Source organism: Pelodiscus sinensis, chromosome 2 (genome assembly GCF_049634645.1).
Source record: "Pelodiscus sinensis isolate JC-2024 chromosome 2, ASM4963464v1, whole genome shotgun sequence".
Taxonomy (NCBI): Eukaryota; Metazoa; Chordata; order Testudines; family Trionychidae; genus Pelodiscus; species Pelodiscus sinensis.
The window spans coordinates 229,654,357-229,678,067 of record NC_134712.1 but is presented as its reverse complement, the minus strand read 5'-3'; the positions used below and the strand labels follow the sequence as shown (position 1 = coordinate 229,678,067).

Genomic DNA, 23,711 nt, shown 5'->3' with positions numbered 1-23,711 from the left:
ATTGGCTGTGCTCCGTGCCTACACAGTGGGGTGAACCTGGAACAGATTCTTAACATGTCCGGAGATGGAGTGGGAATCTCCCCTGCACAGCTCCAGAAAACTCTTGTACAGTTAAGTCTTTAATCCGTCTCACAAAGTTTCTGGGGAGGCCAGCCTTATTCCATACTTCATGGTAGGGCACGTTCCTATGCCACACAACCAGAAAGTGGTCCGGTGGCATTGCAGCACAAAGCATTGCAGCGTAAGAACTAGGTTGTTGACCGCATTTAGTCAGCATCAGCTCCTTATCTCTGTGTGTAATTCAGAGAAGACTGATATCTCACATGGCAACCTGGATGAAGGAGGAGAAGCTATTAGCTGCTGCTTTTGCTACTAACCTCCATTTGCCCATCCCCGGTGAAGCACGGCTGCAGCTCTTGAGGAGGCTTCGGCCCCTCCTCTAGTCCTCCCGCCTGCGGGCTCTTGCAGGAAGGCGAAAAATAATACTCTTCTGGCAAGCAGGTTGAGCCAGACAAAAAGGAGGGAATTGGCATGAACTGCTGCCCCGCCCCACTGCCATGAATGAACCCTGTTCTCCTTCCTGCCTTCAAGATGGTGCCCTGGTAGGCCCCTTATCATGCCTGCCACCAAACTGTGCGAGTTCAGATGCTCCAAGAATTCTTGTGTGCCTGCTGCACTGTTAAAGTCTTAGTCTTCACCACTTCCTCTGGCAAGGAGTTCCCCAGGTTGACTGTGAACTGCATGAAGAAAAACTTCCTTTTGTTTGTTTTAAACCTGCTGTTTATTAATTTAATTTGTCCAGAAGCCACATAACTTAAGGCTTCCGATCACAATTTCAGAGGAAAATTATTTTGAACTGATAGAAAACCACAGGGACTCTTCATGTGACACCAATGCCCAAGGTTTCATTTAGATGGCAGAGGCATAGCTGGGTGGATCTGTGATCTCTGAAAGCCATGGCTTAATGTCATTTTGTGATGCTAAAAACAATGACACAAAACAGAGCCCTGGGGTGTATTTTGAAAGGAGGGTGCCTGCTGGGGGAAGCCTTTGAGGGTCGACTCAGCTACAGAGAGGGTAGCCCTGATAGGCTCAGCGCCTTGTGAATGCTCCGCTAGCAGCACCTCCCTGTCGCTTGCTCCCCAACTCCCTGCCCCTGAAGGAAGGGCGCCCCCCGCTGCTGCTGCGACTTCCGATCATGCCCTCCACATGCCTCCCCCCGTCGGCCTCCTTCACCCAATGACTGCGTCTGCGCTACAGCGGCGCCCAAAGACAACTTGTGCGCCTGCGCAGGAGATTTTTGCATACGGCAGTGACCATGTTTTCATCTCCTCCCGCCCTACACAGTGAGCGCTTGCGCAATGCAGCTCTTCGGTTGCTGCCGCGGCGCTGTCCTCGATGCGCGCCTGCGTGGTGAATTTGAGGCGGGGAGGGGTAGGTGTTCTCTGCGGCGAGTGACGTCACCCCCTCTCTGCCTTGCTGTCGAGGCTGCTTCTGCCAGGGGAGGGCAGGGCCTGGACTCGCCGGCTGCAGGCGCCGCCATGGCTGCCATATTGGGGAGGAAGTGAGAACAGTAGGCGGCAGCGGCGGCCAGGCAGGAGCCCTTCCCCTCTGCCCTTTGCTCAGCGAGGCGCTGCTCTGCCGGCGGCGGCCGCTCGCAGGACCCCGGAGTGAGCGGCGCGGAGGCAGCGGCGGCCGGGCTAAGCGCCCCGGAGGCGGCGGCGTTGGCCTAAGATGGCGGACCCGGCGGAATGTAACATCAAAGTGATGTGTCGCTTCAGGCCCCTCAACGACTCCGAGCGGAACCGCGGCGACAAAGACATCACCAAGTTCCAGGGAGAGGACACCGTCATCATCGCGGTGAGCGCCGGGGCGGGCTGGGGAGGGGGCCGGATACCCTGGGGATGGGCGCGGTACGAAGGGGGAGGGCTCGGAGGAGGGGATGGGGAGCTGGAGGAGCTGAGGGGGCCAGACAAGGGGAGCAGCTTCGTGGGGGTGTGACAGGGCAGAAGAACGAGCAGGACAGGCGCAGGGGTTGGCCGGGCGGTGTGTATGAACTTATAAAACTGCCTCCTAAGCAAAACCTCCCTGCCTCACAGACCTCTTGTAGAGCTACTGACAGCGCTAGAAACTTTGGGCATGACTTTACGTGGTAGTTTTGAAGTGAGGTAAGACCATACGGTGAATGGGGACAGAAGAAAATGTTCAAAAGAACTAGACTTTTTTATGTAACCTAATTAAGGTTGGCAACTAAGGTAATGCCTAAGAGAGACATTACCAGAGTAACTTGCCCACTGAATAGTTTTGGCAAAATAAAATCTATTGAGTGTGTTTTGTGATCAGTCCACCAACCAGTGGGTTAGTGGCTAATACTTTGCCCAATAAAATAGTCAAATTATGCCTTTGTTTTTTTCACACACAATTATAATTTTAATTTAATAAAAATTGCTTACTGCAAAATAGAAGCTTGATGCAAAGAGATTTGGTTGGTATCCTGAAAAAGATAATTCCAGCAGTGCCAGTTTGTAATGCAGCTGCTGTAGAATGAGTTATTAACTTTATGGTTTAACTCTCTATTTCACTTATAGTAACTGTCTTCTGTGGTTTCATTGGTATTTGTTGATAAATGGGTTGCACAGAGAGAGATTTTTTTCATGTTTCACACATTCTTAATCTGCACATTCAGATGAATAATTTGCTACATGGAATCAGAATTCTGCATTTAGAGAGGAATATAACTTTAAAATATACTTTACTGATGTTTGTTTAGATTTCAGATTCTGCACACTATTATCTTTTTGAAGCAACCCAAATTAAACAGTTATTCATAGCAGCTTAACCTGGAACTGGAACAAATACATAACAGTAAATAAAACTTGTTAGAAAATTTCATATTTATAGTACAAGGCTTTAAAGTATTTCTTAAATTCAGTTTTAGGAAAAACTAATGCATTGCTAATGGAATATGCAACCTTTTGCTGTTTCTGATATAAATGCAGTTCAGGTTGGTAGTGAGTAGGCCACTGAAAAGTAAACAGAATGCTCCTGAAATGAGCTGTTGGCCCATTCAAGATCAGATTGGTGCTGCAGACCTCATTAATTCTCATTGTTTCACAGAAGCCTTGTTCATCATTTAGCTAGACTGTTAGCAAATGCAGAATATGACTAAGCTGATGTCACTATCAGAGTAAGTACACTAACTCTCATGCTTGGTCCAGAGCAGGGATGGTCAATAATTTTCGCTGGGGGGGGGCACTTAATGAATTTTGGTATGTGATCACAGGCCGGCTTCACCCCAAGGGTAGAGATTGGGGCAGAAGGGACAGAGCTCGGGACTACCTTTTCCCCAGAGTTGTCTGGGGCCAGAGACTTTAAATTAAAATCACTGCAAAGGGCTCACAGTTCCCAGCCCTGCTGTTACCACATTGCCTGACAGCTGCCCAGGCTTGCTGTGGCTATTTAAAGGGCTCACTGCTCCAGTCCCTGCTGGGGTAGCACTATAGCCGTGATCCATTTTAAATAGGATCCTGCCGCGTGAGCCTCTGCCTGGAAATTCGGTAGCACAGGCAGCAGAATATAAATAGAAAGCATCCACACACAGTCTGTGGGCTGGGTCAAAATGTTAGGTGGGCTCAATTGGCTCCGGGCCACATCTTGGCCAGCACTGGTTCTGAGTATCCATTCATACAAACACCATGTTGTCCCCTCTGAAATCAAAAGTTGTAAGGTCCGTTCCTGAGATGTATATAATTTTCTAGGTGATAAACTGTCTATTAATTCCCAATTCTCTAACCTTCTGGAAACTACCTTTTGGACCAAAGGGCATCATTGCTAATAGGGCAGGGGCTTGATATTCATGGGGAGGATTCATGGTTTAGATTTCATATAATAAAAGTGAGAAAATTTGAAGTGGACACTCGGAAACATTACCCATGTAGTGTAGGTAGCCGCCTTTTACAAACTGGGAAAAAAAGCTGATTGTTTTGTTCTTGACAACTTTTTACCGCCAAAGCAAAAGCTAGAATTTTTCCTGGGTAATGAAGAAAACATCACAATAGTGTGGGGTTTGCTTTTCTAGTAAGATTGCAAAATAACATCTGAGTTGGGCTAGCCACTCACTAAGTAAGTGTGAGGTGAATTAGTCATTCTCCTTAGGGACCAGGTGGGGACAGTTGACAGTTGGTAAGGAATTAACATGCATTGTAATTACTACTTTAATAACCTTATGCTTCTGCAATAGTGATGGCCCAATGTAAAACATTCAGTAGTCATAGGGATTTGATACCAGTGACAGTCTTTTAAGTCTTATCTCACTGTTAGTCCAACCACTGGGACTGGAAACAAATGCTCTTTACAGTGAATATGTTGGAATTCCCATCATTAAGCATTTTTGCTTTGCTCCTGAGATATGGCAAGATTCCAAAACATTCTCTGAGATAAAATTTAGTTTGAGAGTTCTTTTTGTTCAAGAACTCCTAATGCTAAGAGCTAGCATCACTAAATTTGATATGCAGCTGTAATGCTGAAAGGTGGAACTGAACCTGGGACATCTGGAGCTTACTGCATGAGCCATGACAGCTTGAGATAAAAGCCAGCTGGCTTTCAGCTAAGGCCATAGAACACCTCCATTTTTCTGTCTATAAGTGGCCTGAGTGTGCCACTACGTAGGACCATACACCACACTCAGAAGGTGTGTGGGTTACGCACCTCTTATCCTAACTTAAAACAAGGTCAGGGTTTGGTTGTGGCTGGAATCTGTTTTCCATCACATGGAAAGGGAGGGAACTGATAGTAGGGACAGTTATACTGCAGAGTGCCCACAGGGAAGTGGCCACACCAGGAAGAGAGTGACCAGCTGGGGCTTTCTCTCCCCCTCTCCCTCCCTCCCCTCCTCCTCCCCCAACAAGCTGGGGAAGAGCAGCCCAGCCCAGCCCTCCCCTCCCCTCCTGAGGAACCACTGGTGGGTGGGGGGGCAGCTTCCCCACATCCCAGGAGCCACCATCAGAGCAGTGCCATTTTTGCTACCACAGGAGTCTCTGGTAGGCCTCCTTCCTAGCCCTGGCCATAAGCCTCCTGGTCTGACTATCCCCGCCACCCTGAATCCTGCACCCCAAACCCTGAGACCTGATAATCCAGCCTCCGCCCTGAGCTCCCTGGTCTGAGCCTCACCCTGAATCTTGCTCCCCATCCTGCCCTGACCACCTCCCCCTCCTTCCCCTAAGCCCCCTGCTAGTTACCAAATACAATTTAAAACTAATACTTTTTGCACCTTTCATGGCCATTCAATTTCTATCTAAGGATGGGTCAGTCAGGATTTGCAGAATTCATGGATACCTAGTTGCCTGAAGACTTCACCTACTAGCCTCTTTGAAATAGTTTGTCAGCCACACCCCTGAAATAGCCTTCCTAAAGCCATTCTTCAATTAGCTCCATGCAGGGTATATCAATTTCATGCATTTGTTTTCTGGCTTCTCTTCACCATTCTAAATGGTGATAATTGCCTGCCAATCGTTGAACTAGGATTCTTCTTCACAGTGTTCACCTTAGAGAAGAAGCTAAATCCTCTCAATTGGCCTATAGTATTTACTACAAGTCCTCTGCAGGCCCATGCTCAAATATGGAGAAGATTGTCAATTATATACCTAGTAGCATTTTGAAGAGTTGCTCCTAATGTCAGGAGAAATGGTAAGACAGGGAATAAGTTAGGAGTCAGACTGGGAGCAAAGATGCTCTCAGCTACTCTTGTGTGGATTTGTCTGCCTCTCTAATTGTACATACTTATTCCTTGGCTTCCCATTCCTTTCTGGGGAAAGTAGCAATAACTTTCTCTTTTCCTGGGCATCTATACAACTACAGGCATGCTTGTTATCCTGGGCAAGTGCATCTTTTAGAGAAACAATTTATTGTAATTGTAGATGTTATACAGTGTTCCCTGTAGGGATGCAATAGTGTAGTTGCAGAAGCTTAGAGGTTGATGCTACAGACTAAATGCATTCTCTCTCTCCTCCCTCCCTCCCCCCTCCCCCTCCAGGCCAGTGGCCTAGGTCCTGGCTCATGCCGAGTCCAGGACCTACCCCTTCTGTGGCTCTATATTTAAAGTGTATTAGGAGGCAGGTAGGCAGCCTGACTCAGCTCCAGCTTGTACTGGGTCCAAGAGCTCAGCCCCCTCTCCCCCAGACAGTAGCTGCTGCCACCCTACATTGCTTCCTCCATTTCAGAGCCAGCAGCGAGGAGGGTCAGGCAGCCAGTCTGCGAACCGAGCAGGTTTTTAAATTTAATGCAGAGGCAGCAGCGTGGAGTGGCAGGGAGCTCCTTAGCCAGTGTGCTCCAGCCCCACTCCCATCTGCCCCATCCCTGGGGACTATAGAATAGTTGAATAACCAATAGGAATTCATGAGGTTAATCGACTATTCAATTAACCACTATTTAACATTCCTAGTTCCCTGTAAGCCTAGTGCTTGGGCAGCTACCCAGCTCATTAGCAGAGTACCCACAATACCCACAGATGGCAGCATGTGTTTCTACTAGTGGTGCACTCGGGATTGTGACAGTGTACATGGTTACATGCAAGTGCTCCCTCTTGTGCGCTGTTTTCTGTGTATCAGATTCAGACCTTAAATTTCTTCAAAAAGAATAAAGATTTTTTTGATCTCCTTGAAATATAGAAGGGTTTTTCATTGAGATATGAACTGACTGTAGAGGGGAACAGTGAAACTGACTACATTCACTGGTTGAATACCCATGAAAACAAAACAAAAACACCCAAATCAGTTCCGTAATCCTACAGATAAAGTAACCTTAAGTTTTCTAATTATTGTAGGTAGAATATTTTCAGGTTTAAACATGGCATTTTGTGAGGAGCACTGGGATGGTCTGGAACTAGACTGTGGAAGTAGTAGCGGTGCCCCCTAAATGTTGCCTTTCAGTTTGGTCCTAGCACAGCCCTTCTCTTAAATTTTATTTTCAGTGAGTTAGCAGGTATAGTGATTGGTCTGTGTAGGTAAGGACAAATCATGGGGTTTGGGCAGTGCCAAAGGGGGTTGTTGGTAAATCTTTTAAGTATGGACCAGGCTATGATAACTGTCACCTAACTTGAGGTAACTCATCTAAACATGATTAATTTATTATATTTATTTCCTTGAAGATTGCAGCAGCATAATTTTTAAATTGAGGTTCTTTTAAGTTATCCTGCTTTTAAAATAGGAAGGCCTTTTCCAGATAGTGACTATTGAAATATTTACAGCACAAATTATGATAAAACTGGGTTCTTCAGTGTAGAACTCATTATCATGTCTTTTGTTTTAAAATATATGCAAGGCAAGCTAAAACCTTATAGAACTTTGATGAACATGTTTTTATAACTCATATTGAAATTACCCACAACCTTAACTTACACTTAATAATGAAGAAATATATGAGGAGTGCTTACTGAAAAGGTTCTCTGACGAGAAACCAGCATGTTCATTTGTATGTGGTTTTGACACTTGAAACTGTTTGGAAACAGAGAGCATTATCATTCTGAATGAAATGCTTGCAGGTCACTTCAGAAGTTTCCTACCCATATGCTAGAAACTCCAGCTTTCCTTGATATCTTCCCTATTACAATTATGAATTTTCATTATAAAAACTTCTCTTGTTGAAACTGAATATGGGGATATCATAAAATTGAGATTATCAAATTAAATAGCTGTTTTCACTGATTGATCTGATATACAGTAATTACTCGTTTAACATGTCCACTTAACACGTTTTCGTAATAGCATGATTTTTTTAAGGAACGTTTTTCGAATCACACAACTGTCCCCAAAATAACACGAAAATAATCAAGTGGTGGACTACTTCGCACGGCGGTATAAGTTGGTGAAAACAGTGGTAATACGCATGAGCGGATGAATTCACGTGGTCACAGTGCTCCTCCACTCACTCACGTCTTTTATCTTTGTGTTTTAACAATCCGTGGCAACTTGTGTTGCTAGATATCTAATGTTGACGTTGACAACCCAGCACCAACAAAAAATTGACTTTGCCACCACCACCTGAAACCAACCCCCATCTTTTCCATTATTTTTAATGGGAAAATTGACCCCTCATAGCACGTTTTCGCTTAGTGCGAACATTTTCAGAAACGCATCTATAGTGTTAAATGAGGAATTACTGTATCTTCTAGCAAAGGAAATGCTGCTGAACTTTATCCCTACTTGTTTCAGCATACACAGAGCTTTATATATGATGTGCTATATTAGCAAATAGCACTGAAATTACAATCTTAAATTAAAACAGAAAAATAAGAATGGAACACAGGAAAACTGAGATCCACTGACATGGCCTTTACCCTCTACAGTTACAGAAAATCAGGTCTACATACATCTTATTCTTTTGGGATGCATGAGGAGAAGTGGACCTTGAAAACCCATAATTTTTCTTCCTAAAAGCAGAGTACTATGTTAGGACTCAGCTTGTCTGTCTCTTTTGCTAGTTTGGCCTCGGTCATTGATAGAGCAGTACATTACCTTCCATGCTGGGAGACAGGGTTTGGACTAGGAAACACATGTCCTGTTAAATTAATGGAATAAAAGGATAGGTTTTGCTTAAATCACTCGGTTTTGGGATTTACTTATACCAAAAGCTTTTCATTATTTATCGGTTTTGTAGCCCAAAATGGTAATAGCAGCACTGTATCGTACTGTTTTGCATTGGGAGAGAAGCTGTTTTTAATACCTCAGCCTTTTGTAAACTGTCTTGTGCGCCTGATGTCAAGAATAAGCCAGCTACATACAGTTGGGGTTTCTAAAATGATACATTACATTAGCAAAAAGAATATGCCCTTGTTACAGTTAAACTAACTTACTTTAATTTGTGATAGAGAAATGAGATGATCAGTACAGCTAACCTGTCCTTTCTTTATAACAAAAAGAGACCATATCAAAGTTTCTCAAAACCCTCCATTAAGATTGTGGGTAATTACTGCTGGGTCATTCTGGCAGGTAGATAAAGTTAGCAACATTCCAAGCTCTGGTTTGAAGCTATAAGATATACTGATTTAGGATAGAGATGGTTGTTGGAGTAAAACAGTAGAAGCAGTTCAGGAGGAAGCTTAGACTGATGTCTTATGGATAATGTTTACCAGTGTAGCCAAACTCTGGGAAAGAGGTGAATCTGAATGTGTAACTCGGGATGTATAGGCTCTGGGGACGTTGCCTATTCACATGTGCCAAGTCCCTATTTTCCAATCAATAGGCTTAATTTACAGTGCTAGGTGATATATTTTTGCTAAGCCACTGAGAATCTGATGAGTTAAAGAACACTTTTATTCTAAAACACAAGGATACATTGTATATATAAAGGAGCTTCAGGGGGTAGCTGAGTTAGTTTGTTACAGGAAAAAAAACAGCAAGCAAATGGTCTGGTAGCACTTTATAGACTAACAAAACATCTACATGTTTTGTTAGTCTAAAGTGCTGCCAGACCATTTGCTTGCTGGGGGTTTTTTTTTTTGTATCTATAAAGTTTGTGATGGCCCAGCTTGTTTTTTGTCACTTATAATATCCAAGACCTGATTCTGTGTCTGTGGCGAGCAGATGACAACCCAGAAGAGACGGCGCAGAGCGCAAAACCGCACAGCTGGCGAGCAGGACTCACCACTGCTTGGCGAGCCCTGCCGATAAGGATATGCTTATCGAATACTCAACAAGATAGTCAACTAGTCGCTATCCCCTCCCCCCCTTGCTGCCTCTGATAAAGGCAGCAAGGGGAGGATAAAAAGGAGGGTACTTCAAAGCGGCAGTGCTGCACAGAGCCCAGAGTCAGCTGCTCTGTGCTGTGCTGCTGCTTTGAATGCAGCGGGGAGCCCGGCGTCATGTGTAAAGCTGTTGCTACACTTCAAAAGCGGAGCCGCCCTATCAACTAATCGAATAGTTGATGCAAGACTGCATCGACTATTCGATTAGTCAATTACCTAATACTTAACATACTACCTAATGGGTAATCCTAGAAGTCAATAGGACTGGGAAGAATTTTTTTTAACTTTTAGCTCTGCCCTTTCATACTACTATCTCAATGGCAGCTTAACGAGGACTTGTGAAGGCATGATATAGAGACATGGTGTCCCAACACGCCAGCCCAGAGGTGGGCAATAATTTTTGACCGGGGGCCACTTCAAAAATTTCTGAAGTGGCCCCTGGTCAAAAATTATTCAGAAATTTTTGAAGTGGCCAGGGCTGCCCTGGCGTGGGCCAGGACACTTCTGTGCTTCCCCACCCACAGACCCTGATTGGTCTGGGAGTGGGGAAGTCCACAAAGTCTTTGCGCTCCCCCTGAGAGAACAACTGGTGATTCCCTCTAGGTACCTGTGCCCCTGGTGGTGGGAGGAGACTTTCCATGCTCCCTGCTGTTCCCCCCCAGGTCAATCAGGGACTGGAGAGAGGGAGCATGTGAAGTCTCTCCTTCCCTGCTCTCGCCCTTCGAGGGAGCGCTATGCTTAGAATCAACTGCCAGCTGAGCAGCAGCTGGCGGTTGACTTTAAATGCTGAGCCCCTTGCAGGATAGAAGGAGATGTCATGCACTCCTCCCACCCCCAAGTCGTGATTGGCCTGGGGTGGGGGGGAGTGGGCAAAGTCTCCCACCTTGCCCCCATCCTGCAAGGAGAGTGTGGTGCTTAGAAGTTCTGCACCTCTAGCAGGGCAGGAGGAGACTTTGCTCACCTCTTCCCCCTACCCCAGGCCCAGATTGGGGGAGTGGTAGGGTCTCCATGGGCTGGATCAACTCACTTGGCTGTATCCGGCCTGTGGAGGCCCTTTTGCCCACCCCTGTGCTAGCCACTATCCATGTGTGGCTTTTTGGCTCATTGTTGGCTTGAACAATGTGGGGTTTTGGCTAGTTGCATGTGGCTGGTTTGCTATTGAAGTAGCCACTATAGTGGCTACTGCTTCAGAACTGGTTGGACACCACGGTTATAGAGAGTTAATAAACATAACCTCCTTCCACAATGTTCAATGGGCATACATTTTATACCTCTAAATATGGGGAAGAATGTTATATTGATTTTTCACCGGAGTTTGTCTCTCTTTTATTGGACCAATTTCCATCAGAGAGTACCTACCCACCTTCTCTTTCTAAAGAGTTCAGAACAGTTACAAACTATCATTAAGTTTAATTTGGTTGAATAAATTATTTTGATCAAAACTAAAATGTTAGTCACACTGCATACAATATACTTGAATGCAATGTTTAAGAAATACCTGTAAGACCTGGCATTTAAATCAAAGTAAAATATAGCAATCTGGTATGTTAGTGATGTTGTCTAAAACAGTCCATCCACTGCTATGAAACAGAACTCTGGAAATGTTTATGCAGCTTGCAGCTTTTTGTCATAGCACTATTTTCATTTTCCCATTTGAGGAAATGAGAAGCTAAAAATTAACCATACATTGTATTGTGAACATCAACAATCATCTACATTGAAAATCTACATGAATGGAAAAAAGCTTGATGAGTTTTAAACAGTCTTTTGACTGCAGGCAGTCCCCGGGTTACATACAAGATAGGGACTGTAGGTTTGTTCTTAAGTTGAATTTGTATGTAAGTTGGAACTGGTACATATTTTGGGGGGGGGGGGGGGACGGGGAGCTGGATTTAGGTGGAAAAGACCTTGATTCTCATACAACTTCCTTATTCTAAGAAAAACGCATACTGTTTTGATATGAAGGTTTTTTTGGTTGATATTTTAATTAAAAATTGATCATAAGTTTCAGTATTTCATGCTATATCCAGATCTTCCTTTTGGGGTATCTGAAAGATCCCAGTTATTTAATAGTCAGAATCTTTGTTTTTTTATAACTAAAAAAAGTTTATTCAATGCATATTACTGTTCCAAATAGAATTTTCTACAGATGGTTCAGTGAAATGTGTATTAAGTGTAATCAATAGTCATTGGAGAGCACAGTGAAATAGATACAATCAAAGCTGTTGTTGTATTCTGCCGAGCAGAAAATGGAAATCCCTTCCTGTGAAGTGTGTGTGTGAATTTATCCACAGGATTAATTTTAAAGAAAAATTCTGTGTTGGGAACAAGAGTTTAGCCACAGGTGGATCCTCATTGTCCACTCACCCACTTTGCAACCAGACCCATCCCCTGGGGGTTACCCTGCTCCGCTCCAGCCAGGGTGTGGGGTTGGGGCTTATCCCCTCTTCCCTTCTGTCCTGCTCCTCCCCAATCTTGCCCACCCACACCACTGGGTAATTTTTCAGCTTTACCTCTGGCAAGCTGGAAGGGACTTGTTAATTTCACGTGACGCTAACAAGATACTTGTAGCTCTAGTGCTGAAGAGGGAAAGAGCTGTTGCTCCCAAGGTGGGGACTGTAACACAATGGGTCTTACTGCCTGCTGCTCCTGCTGTTCCCTAGGAAATTAATTTTTCCGCTCTGGAGTGCCCCCTTTTGGCCGGTGTCTTGTTCCTCCCAGCAGACCCGCGTCCTCTGCGGTGAGAAAAGCCGCTCCGCGTCTCCCTGGTCTGCTGGGGGGAGGGGGGGGCGCTAGCTCCGTGTCTCCCTGGTCTGCTGGGGGGAAGTGCCCCCCGTGCCGCCAGAGGCGGTGACAGTGGGGGAGGCACCCCGCACTAGCTGCGTCCCCCTGCCCCCCATTTGTAACTAGGGATCCGACGTAAGTCGGATTGATGTAACCCGGGGACTGCCTGTATTAAATATAGATATGGATTACTGCGAGATCTAGTGGTTTTTTGGGTCAATGACCTGCTTCACTAAATCCCTCCATAAAGAGAGTTTCCAAGGTCAGTTGATAGTCACTTAACACTTTATCAGTGCTGTACTGACTTGTATATTCATGAATACACTTTTTAGTTTTTTAAAGTAGAAGAGTAACTTGGAATTCTAAATTACATTTAAACCTGGAGGAATGCCACATCTATAGTGCACCATACATTTTGTTTAGCATGTTATTGGACAAAATATTAATAGCATAGATATTGTACAAAAGGTGACAGTGGGCAATTTTGATTCAGCAGTTGTGGTGATTGTTTCATATGAAGTAGTGCATGCAGACCTGTACATTTTAGACAAATGTTACCTGAGAGTTATAATGGAGTTGACCTGCAACATGTAAAATAACAGGTGTGGCTGTTAAAATTCCTTTTAATTACAGTAACTACAAGAAAGTTGAGAAAATGGCTGTCTATAGTTGTCTTTTTTTTCTATGGCTAATTTTATATGTGCTTATTGAAACTTCATCCTCATCTTTCAGAACTGATAGTAATTAAAAAAGGCATCTCTCTAATAAAGCAATGTCCATCCCAGTTTTAATTTGGCTTGGATAAGCTTCTTAAACTGTAATAAAAGAAACAGTAATATAGATCATGAATGGAATTACCACAAGTACCTAAATGATTTGATGAAAATCAAAGGATCTTGTCCTATGTCACTGAAGTGCTTTGAGAAATACTGTCCCAAAACATACAATTTCTCTCATCATCATGCATTCACCATTCCAGTGGGAGTGATTATGACCATTGCAGAGTAGTCAGATGACGGAAGTGGTAGGAGCATTCCCTGAAAAAAGTTCGTAGTGACATACTACATTATCGCTTTAGTCAAATCACCATTTAGCTCGTACAGAATATTCAAAGTATTAGTTTCGAGTTTAGCAAGTTCTTGTAGGTGTCCTTTACTAAGGCCTTGTCTACACTACCAAGTTTTGTCAAAACAGTGAAAGCATTCACATTGCAATGTGATTTTTGTCCGAGAAAACACCCACTTTTGGTGTCAAAAAATGTCCATCTCCAGGGCTCGCCGAACCGCAGCGAGCCCTGCTCGCCAGCCTCGCTGTCCAGCGTTCTGTGCATGCGCAGATTGCCCTGCGCATGTGCAGATCGCCCGAACCCGGCTAATCCAGGTTGCAATCTACTCACCACGGGCGAGTAGACTGCATTATTTGTCAAATCCTGTCCATCTCATCCAAGACACTTTTTCTTTTCCCCTCCCTTTATGGTTGACAAAGAGCCAGTGTAGACTCTGCTGTTTGTTTTGTTGACAGAACTAGCTTTCCCCGCTATCCCACAATGCCTGCCCTACAGGCTCTGCTCAGTGTTTTGATCTCTGCTGCCCTGAAGTATTTGACAGATGAGAGAGCTGTGTTTGAGGAACAAAGAACAAATCATTGGAATGTTCTTGTTCTGTCCTGAATTGGGATCAGTGTCAGGCTACAGGGAAAGGGCGGGAGACACTGCTGTGCTGCTTTGATATTCCTCAGCTTAGAGAACTCACAGCGCTACTCATGATACTGCTCCCAGCAGCTGAGAAGCTGAGAGAACTTGGAGGGAATCCCAAGAAGTATGGGAATCAGCTCTGTCTTCCCACAACACTGCACTGTGGGATGCTTACCCACATTGTTTTGCTCTATTGGTTGACAGGGTGCTCACATTGTGGCTTGAAATGTTGACAGTGGGAAGCTAAAAAACCGGTTTGATTGGTTTCCACTTTTGGCACTTTTGCATGTCAGCAGCACTTTTGTCACCAAACCTTCCCAGTGTAGACATTGCCTAAGTCTGCATTAACTGAAACACTTGGAAATAGAATTGAGTACTTCAACAGATTGAATATTGCATTCCATCCAGAGAATAAAATATAGGTAACACTCTGCTTTTGTAGTGTATACTTCAGCTACCTCACGTTAGGCTTCTGCCTATTAAGCATTGTGGTTTCTCAGGCTGGCTTACACTCTAGAATGCTGTTACTCTTCCTTTTCAAGGAGGATCTCATCTATCAGAATCCTGCAGTAATAACCTTCAAGTCCTTTTCTTAGAGGGAGAAATGTTGTTGGATGTACAGTACTAACCTGAGCATTTTGTTTCAAGTTATGAGTGAAACTGTAAATGAACTGACTTGTTGCCAAACTACCGTATATACTCGAGTATAAGCCGAGTTTTTCAGCACAGTTTTTGTGCTGAAAAATGCCCCCCTCGGCTTATACTCGAGTCAGCCTCCTGCTCGGCCGGCCGGGTCTAGACGCGTGAGCCTGGAGCTCCGGCCCCCCTGACCCTGCCCTCCTGGCCCTTCCGGCCCCTGCCCTCCTGACCCTCTCAGCCCCCCTGTCCCCTTGTCCCCCCCCAGTCCCTGCGCCCTCGGCCCCCCAGCCCCTGCCCTCCTGGCTCTCCTGGCCCCCCAGCTCCTGCCTGCCCGGCACCATGGGCCCTTGCCACGTGGGAGGAAGGGCGTTTAGGGCCGTTCGCCATGACGCTCGGGTGCAGCGCTGAGCTCGGGAACAGCTGGGCCAGGAGCCGACTCGCACCGTGGGCGTCTGTTCTGGAAGCGCCCGGGAGCCCTGATCACGAGCTTGGGCCCGATTCTGGGGCAGGTGCACAAGGACCAGCCGCTGCTCCCTGCTCCCCCTCCCCTCCCCTTCCCTCCTGTGGTAAATCCAGCCAGCACCGGCACCCGCTCCCCCCGCTGGCTCACTGGCCCATCGACGCCCGGCCCGGGTCTCGCACAGCCTCCCCCCCCCGCTGGCTCATTGGCCCATCGACGCCTGGCCCGGGTCTCGCACAGCCCCCCCCCCCCCGCTGGCTCGTTTAGAGGGGGCTCGTTGGCAGGCGAGGGGGCCGGAACGTGGGGGCTGCGGGGCGGGGGCGGCGGGGGCTGAGCTGTGGCCGTGCCTGCAGAACCATATTGTTTTTGTTGACCCCCTTTTCCACTTACAGAGCTAGGTTATTGTTTTTCTTCGAAATAAATATTCATGTAATTTTATTGGTATCTATCTTCATTTTTTACATTTACCAGTAGCTGCCTCATTTCCTACCCTAGGCTTATACTCGAGTCAATATTTTTTCCCAGTTCTTTGGGGTAAAATTAGGTGCCTTGGCTTATATTCGGGTCGGCTTATACTCGAGTATATACGGGTAAGTCAGGCTTGGTCATACTTCTGGAGAAAATTTTTGGCTGTTTAGGCTGGTTGCAGGATGCAAATATGTTCAACTCAAGGCTTCATTCATATGTGGTCAGGTACTGATTATCTTTCACTTAGTTAATGAGCGTATAAAACAGTCCTTATTGAAAGCTTCTAGTGTACAAATGTGCAAAGAGTTCAAGTGGACAGTTCAAATTTGAAAAAATGTTCAATTTTACTTTGACTAATTTTTTTTTATTCTTGTCTTTTCAGTCCAAACCTTATGTATTTGATCATGTATTCCAGTCAAACACATCGCAGGAGCAAGTATACAATGATTGTGCTAAAAAAATCGTGAAAGGTAAGGAAAAACATTGACCTATATAATAAGGAACCCGTCACTAGACTGTTAAGTGGCTTTTACTGGTGAAAATTATGACACAGATCCATCTTTTCCCTTTTTTCCACAAAAACTATATCTTAAAGTGTGAGCTAAAGCAGGAATGACAGCAATCACTATAAAATTGATGAATTACTTGAATTCTGAACCCATGTATTCAGTTCATTACTAATTGAAATGGTCATTTTGTTGAGTTTTAATCTTTCAGGCGAGGTCTCTTAAGAATTTTAATGGAAATTTTAGAAGAAAAGTCCTTAAAAGGATGGAAAAAGTTTACTTTAAAGTGATACTTGAGATTTCTAAGAAAATTGCCGCCATAATCAGTAGGGTTGAAATATGACATAGGAATGCAGTGTTTTTCTGAGTTTGTTTAATGCACAGCTAAGGAAGAGTTTGAGATCATCTTAGTTGTTTAATGAGAACTCCAGTCAACTATAGTGAAGGTCCTCTGCATATAGAACTGCTGCTTTAATGCTTATGAATCAGAGTAAGAATCTGTCCTTAAATATATTAAAAATTGAATCAGTAATTTTAAAATAGAATTATAAAACACACAACACTCAAAATCATCATGTGATAGTCTAACCTGTTCAGTTTCTGCAAAATAAAATCTTGCCTTGTTAATATAGTAGGGTCCCATAAACAAGTCAGTAAAATAACCGATAAAGGAAAGGCATCCCTGTTAATGTAAATTATTTGGGCTTTCAAGAGACTTTTAACCAAACCTTCACAAATTATTTAAAAAAAAAAAAACCTCTTGGCAGTGTCCCCTCTTAATTTTGGATATGTCCATGTGCGGACATATTGGTACACGCACAAAATTCATTCTTCATATGAATGATCTGTGGTGGGAGTGGGGCCAAGGGATTTGGAGCATGGGAGGGCCCTGGAAGTGGGGGAGAGGGGAAGATGAAGGCTCTGGGTGGTGATGAGATGTTTGGTGTGCAGGAGGGGGCTCAAAGCTGGGGCCAAGGAGTTTGAAGTGTGGAAGCTGGCTCAAGGTAGGAGGTTGGGGTAGGGCTGCAGGGCCTGTACAGGAGCTAGAGTACTGGAGGTGGCTCAGGTTTGGAGTGTGGAGACTAGGGTAGTAGGAGGAGCTGGGGTAGGAGATTGGATTATGGGTCCCTTACCTGGGGCAGCTCTCGTTTGGTGTGTGTGAGGGATAGGTGGCTCCATACTACCCAGTGGAAGCTGCGGGGATATAGTTTCTCGGTGCTTCCGGTGACTTGGCTCCCACTGGGGGAAGAAACAGCAGCACACAAAGCTACCTCTATGCCCTGCCAGAAATGCTGCAGCCCCTAAAGCCTCTTTCTTATCCAGTTCTGCTGCTTGGACCAGAAGAGTGTGCCTTTCCTCTGGCTGCAGCAGTCCTGAGCCCCTGCAGCCATGCAGCTTAGAGGTAACCTTGAGTTTTGGTGTAATAGACAACTTAGCCAGCTTCTGATCCTTGCCAGTAAGAGAGAAAATGGAGGAATAAATGTTTATCACAACAAACATTTAACTGTATTTGCTATAAAGGTCGAAAGTAGCACATGTTGAATACATTAATAATTTTAAAAGGGTGTGAGCAGTTCTGAATGCGAACTTGTAGATACAGATTTTTCGGGCAAGACTGCAGAATATTGAACTTCAGAAAGATCCTTACGAAGTTAGGTAAATGCATAACACAGCATATTACATTAATTAACAATTACAAAGTAGTTTAAATTATTTCCTTAAATGCTCTTTAATCATACACCTTTCAGGGTTCTAAATTAATTGCAAAAACTAGAAAAATAACTGTGGCCAGCAAAATTAAGACTTAAGTTCAATATGTAGCAGTTGTCTAAAAAGCAAATAAGGTTAGAATGCCTAACTAGTGCCCGTCTGTATCCACAAATAAGCCACGTACAGCTGCAGATGCAGAAATCTGTGGATATCCACAGATTTGCAAGGGTCTGTGCATAAAGAATGACAGGAATAATAGTAGAGAAGTGTTGTCAATTATATAAATAGTGTGTTCTAACCTGGACTGCAGTATTTTTTATCACCTCACCAAAAAAAATTGCATTATTTGAAGGAGCTCAGAAGATTAGCGATTAAGGTGGTGGATAAATTATCATGAAGAGTTGTAAATATTGTTACTTCTCCCTTTGATAGTGTCCCTCCTAAGTAGTCTCCTTTAATAGTATTAGTATAGAATAGATAGGCAGTTTGTTCTCTTATAACACAAAGACAAGGAACCATTTATTGAAACTGAAATGGCAAGTTCAAAACTGGTAAAGATTTCATTTTTCACACTAGTCACAATTAAATTTGTGAACTTCTGGTAGCAAATTAATCACTGAGACAAATTACCTAGAAGACTTCAAAAATTTAGATGTTTAGAGGGGTAATAAGGATATCAGTTAAGTAAATATAACGAATGTGAAATGTATATATATTAGTAAGGCATTTGATATGGTCTCACATGATCTTCTTATCAATAAATTAGGCAAATACAATTTAGGTGGGGATACTATAAGGTGGGTGCAGAACTGGCTGGATAACCGTTCTCAGAGTAGTTATTGGTTCACATCCTGCTGGAAGGAAATAACAAGTAGGGTTCCGCAGGGATCTGTTTTGGGGCCGGTTCTGTTCAATATCTTCATTAACGATTTAGATATTGGCATAGAGAGTATGCTTATTAAGTTTGTAGATGATACCAAGCTGGGAGGGGTTGCAACTGCTTTGGAGGATAGGGTCATAATTCAAAATGATCTGGACAATCTGGAGAAATGGTCTGAGGTAAATAGGTTGAAATTTAATAAAGACAAATGCAAAGTACTCCACTTAGGAAGGAACAATCCGTTTCATATATACAAAATGTGAAGTGACTGTCTAGGAAGGAGTACTGCAGAAAGGGATCATAGTGAACCACAAGCTAAATATGAGTCAACAGTGTGACACTGTTGCAAAAAAACTAACATGATTCTGAGATGCATTAACAGGTATGTTGTGAGCAAGATACGAGAAGTCATTCTTCTGCTCTACTCTGCGCTGATTAGGCCTCAGTTGGAGTATTATGTCCAGTTCTGGGCACTATATTTCAAGAAAGATGTGGAGAAATTGGAGAAGGTCCAGAGAGGAGCAACAAGAATGATTAAAGGTCTAGAGAAGATGACACATGATGGAAGACTGAAAGAATTGGGCTTGTTTAGTTTGGAAAGGAGAAGACAGAGAGGGGACATGTTAGCAGTTTTCAGGTATCTAAAAGGGTGCCAAAAGGAGGAGGAGGAAAAATTGTTCTCCTTAAACTGCAGCAAGAAAGGTTTAGGCTGGACATTAGGTAAAACTTCCTAACTATCAGGGTAGTTAAACACTGGAATATATTGCTTAGGGAGGTTGTGGAAGTGCATAATGGAGATATTTAAGAACAGGTTAGATAGGTATCTATCAGGGATGGTCTAGAACAGTGTTTCCCAATTTTATTTGGCCACGGAACCCTTTTAAACTTGAAAGAAGTTTGCGGAACCCCTAATAACAGCCTAATATGTGGAGCTGAAAAAGTAGACCACAAATAATTAAGGATAATTAACAAATGCTAAACAAGGTCATGAGATCAATATTTAGTTTAATTGCACATATTTAAAAACAAAAAAATTACACTTTTTTTTAAATCATAAAATGTTGTTGTAATGGAATTTTCTCGCGGAACCCTTATTTTCACTTTGCGGAACCCCGGGGTTCCACGGAACACCATTTGTGAAACAGTGGTCTAGAAGGTACTGGGTATTGCCGTGAGGGCAGGAGGCTGGACTTGATGACCTCTCGAGGTCCCTTCCAGTTCTAGTGTTCTATGATTCTGGTAATTTCGTAAAAGCATTTTGCAGGATTCCTTCCTCTGTCCTCATAATCACAGTGTTTGTGATTCTAGTTGATCAGTTGTCATAGTTTTCCAGCCTAACCAAGACACTAATTTCTAATGCACATTTTTGAAACAGCCTTTCCCCCACCTTTAAATATTAAAAAGAAGCAAAAAGGCATAAAACAATTTTTTTTTGCAATTCATCTTTTAAAAGTATCTCTATGTTGAGCCTGAAACTCTAATGTACTATATTAGTTTCCATTTGAATCTGTTAATGTAACTTACTGTACTCTAGCAACCTTTAGTTCTATTTTATTAGACTTGCTCATAGTGGAAATACGTAACGGTCAAATTCTGAAATTAGATAATTCAGTGCTTCGTGGACAAATCTTCTTTCAAGCTTCTCCATATAAGGTTACTTTGCAAAGAACCCTTGTTAGGATTGAAAGTTTTATTCTTTTTATATTTCTTATCTTGGGTTTAGTAATGTAAGGTAATATATGTAATCATATTTAATATTGTAATAAGTCAAATTTTTAGTAAAGTATATATCTGCTATAGTTCCTTGTTCTAAAGTTTTAGTAAGTAAAGAGACAGGATCTCATATTGTGTCTATGCTAATGAGATTAGAAATATCGAAGGCCCGGGCCTTCAATGTGAATTCTTTTGCTTTTGCTTAATATAAAACAGTATTGTTTACCTTTGAAGGATTCTGTGAGAGACTGTTTGTATGAATGAGATAGGGTGTGAAGGTCATCGTTAGAGCCAGATGGCCAGAGAAGGGGGAGAATGTGGAGTGAAGACAAACTGTAAAAGACAGACTGCGAAGAACAGAGAAACCATCAGTGCGTACCCACGGTCAAGAATGGATCAGATTGGCAGAATTGACAGCTGTAAAGGTGAAGGGTGGGCACCCCTGTAAACAACTGATTTAATCCAGGACAGGAAGAGCCTTCAAAAGATGTTTGAGAATGATTGACATCAACAAGATAACATTCTGGTCACAAGCTGACAGAGCGGGATCCATGGATTTTAACAGAGAAGGAGAATTATATAAAGCACGGTGCTTTGCTATGGAACTTTGGGTTCTGTCCTGCCATGACACCATCCCAAGAGGAGCATCGGATCACAACCAACAAAGGCCCCGCTCTCCCCGCGTTCGATCTAGCTGGCCACTAGATTGATGCAGACTCTGGACTGGTAACAATGATATCATTTGGCAGGATGATGTATGCATGTTGTGGGGGGTGGGTGGGTGTGTGTGTGTGTGTGTGTGTGTGTGTGTGTGTGTGTGTGTGTGTGTGAGAGAGAGAGATTGAAAAGCATATGCAAATGTTGTATTCTCAATAAATGTAGGCTGTGTCTACATTGGCACCCTTTTCCGGAAAAGGGATGCTAATGAGACAAGTTGGAATTGCAAATGCCGCGGGGGATTTAAATATCCCCCGCGGCATTTGCATGAACATGGCTGCCGCTTTTTTCCGGCTCAGGGCTTTGCCGGAGAAAAGCGCCAGTCTAGACGGGATCTTTCGGAAAATAAAGCCTTTTCCGGAAGATCCCTTATTCCTCTTAAAATCAGGAATAAGGGATCTTCCGGAAAAGGCTTTATTTTCCGAAAGGTCCCGTCTAGACTGGCGCTTTTCTCCAGCAAAGCCCCGAGCCTTCATGCAAATGCCGCAGGGGATATTTAAATCCCCCGCAGCATTTGCAATTCCGACTTGTCTCATTAGCATCCCTTTTCCGGAAAAGGGTGCCAATGTAGACACAGCTGAGGAGTACTGCCTTTTCCCCCATAAAAGATCTTGTGTGCTTCGTTTAAGCATAACACCCTAATACATACATTTTTCTTGTTAGATGTACTTGAGGGATACAATGGTACAATATTTGCTTATGGACAAACATCATCTGGGAAAACTCACACTATGGAGGTAAGGTACCCTAAAAGGACTTTCTCATAAACTATTTTTCCATAGTACTATAACGTTATCCTTTTGAAATAAAAGTTCTCAGCCTCTTCTGTTTATCTAGAATCCTTTCCTTCACAATTACTTGGTGGGCTTGATCATAATATGTTTGGCATCATTAGTACCATGAGTCTGAGAATAGCAGTAATTAACTTGTGGAGCCTTATATGGCCCTCCAACTGCAGAATAAGTAACATCAAGTATTCCATTAAGCGCAGTTTTATCTTCAATTTAGTATTTAAAAGGTTTCATGAGGTCATTTTTTTGCCCTAACAAATTTTGATCCTAAATGGATTGGCATGACTTCTTAAACATTTTCTCTCTAGTTAGTGTTCTAAAATCAGCTCCTTCTGTGTTTAGTTTTTTTCTTTGATTATTAGAAAGTTATTGTGTTCAGGGAATTATAACTGAAAAAGAATATTGCATTTAGTTCTTCTTTTTTCCAAAAGGGAAAACTTCATGATCCAGATGGGATGGGGATTATTCCAAGAATAGTGCAAGATATTTTTAATTATATTTACTCCATGGATGAAAATTTGGAGTTCCACATTAAGGTAAATTGGTTTAAGTAGTACTATTGAAATAAAGTTGCATCTGGTTTAAAACTAGTCATGGTTAAATTATTGGACTTTTTGGTGCATGTGCAAGTCTCCAATTTCATTTGGAAGCTCTGAATCTGAAGATAAAAGTTGGGAATCTCTATTTTTCTTAATATGGAAATCATTGTCAATAATATGCTAATCTTAAAGTGAGGGAATTTATCCTTTGGTAATGAAATTTTGGTTCAATCACAAATTTTTGAACTAGGTGCAGGAATCATTGGAAGAAAGCCATCTGTTAGACAGGAGGTCAGACTAAATTACTCAGTGGTCCCTGTGAATTACTGTGTTTTTAATGCTGTATTTTTTTTATTAGGTGTCATATTTTGAAATATACTTGGATAAAATAAGGGACCTTTTAGATGGTAAGTGTGTGCCCTTTATATAGGATCGGGGTAGCAGTTTTAGGCAAAGAAAGGGAAAGAAACTTTGCCACCAGATTAAGATAGTTACATGGTATATTAATAATACATTGTAAATGGCAACTGTAAATGTAGTCTTTCAGTGGTTTTCATAACCTCATAGTTGTAAAGTTTAAGAATAGTTCAGCCTTTTCTGTGTATAATGTGATATCTATATAAATACATTTGGATTTCTCTGATGGCTATTTTGTGTAAATCCCTGTTCAGAGATTAGAATATAGGAATTGCATGAGATACCGTGGGAAATGTTTGTTTCCCTGGGCATATATACTGAAAACTGCTCATTCACCATGCTATTGTGTGAACAAATTAAATATCTGTAGATTTTTTTTTCTTCCAGTTTCAAAGACCAACCTTTCTGTTCATGAGGACAAAAATAGAGTTCCTTATGTAAAAGTGAGTATGAGTTACACTATTGACCTAACCTACTTTTCTCCAGCGTCCATCACTTATCTATGTTTTGTCCATTTTTAAAGGGTTGCACTGAACGTTTTGTATGTAGTCCAGATGAAGTTATGGATACTATAGATGAAGGAAAATCTAACAGACATGTAGCAGTTACAAGTAAGTGGTTTTTTTACATGGCATTTTTTCTTTTCATTTATTTT

General features: G+C 42.9%; 1 protein-coding gene across 2 annotated transcripts in view; it reads left to right on the top strand.

Moving 5' to 3' along the window:
* Positions 1-1,515: 1,515 nt before the first annotated feature.
* The window catches only part of KIF5B (kinesin family member 5B), a 65,861-nt gene continuing 43,665 nt past the window's right edge, over positions 1,516-23,711 (top strand). The window contains exons 1-7 of one of the 2 annotated variants that reach the window (XM_075922660.1): positions 1,516-1,860; positions 16,166-16,253; positions 21,973-22,046; positions 22,532-22,636; positions 22,998-23,046; positions 23,444-23,499; positions 23,580-23,667. In XM_075922660.1, coding sequence (XP_075778775.1) covers positions 1,735-1,860; positions 16,166-16,253; positions 21,973-22,046; positions 22,532-22,636; positions 22,998-23,046; positions 23,444-23,499; positions 23,580-23,667 — 586 coding nt within the window. In that variant the 5' untranslated portion in view covers positions 1,516-1,734. Of the gene's footprint in view, positions 1,861-2,011; positions 2,169-16,165; positions 16,254-21,972; positions 22,047-22,531; positions 22,637-22,997; positions 23,047-23,443; positions 23,500-23,579; positions 23,668-23,711 lie in introns of those variants that run through there. The other variant, XM_075922661.1, reaches the window with a different exon arrangement.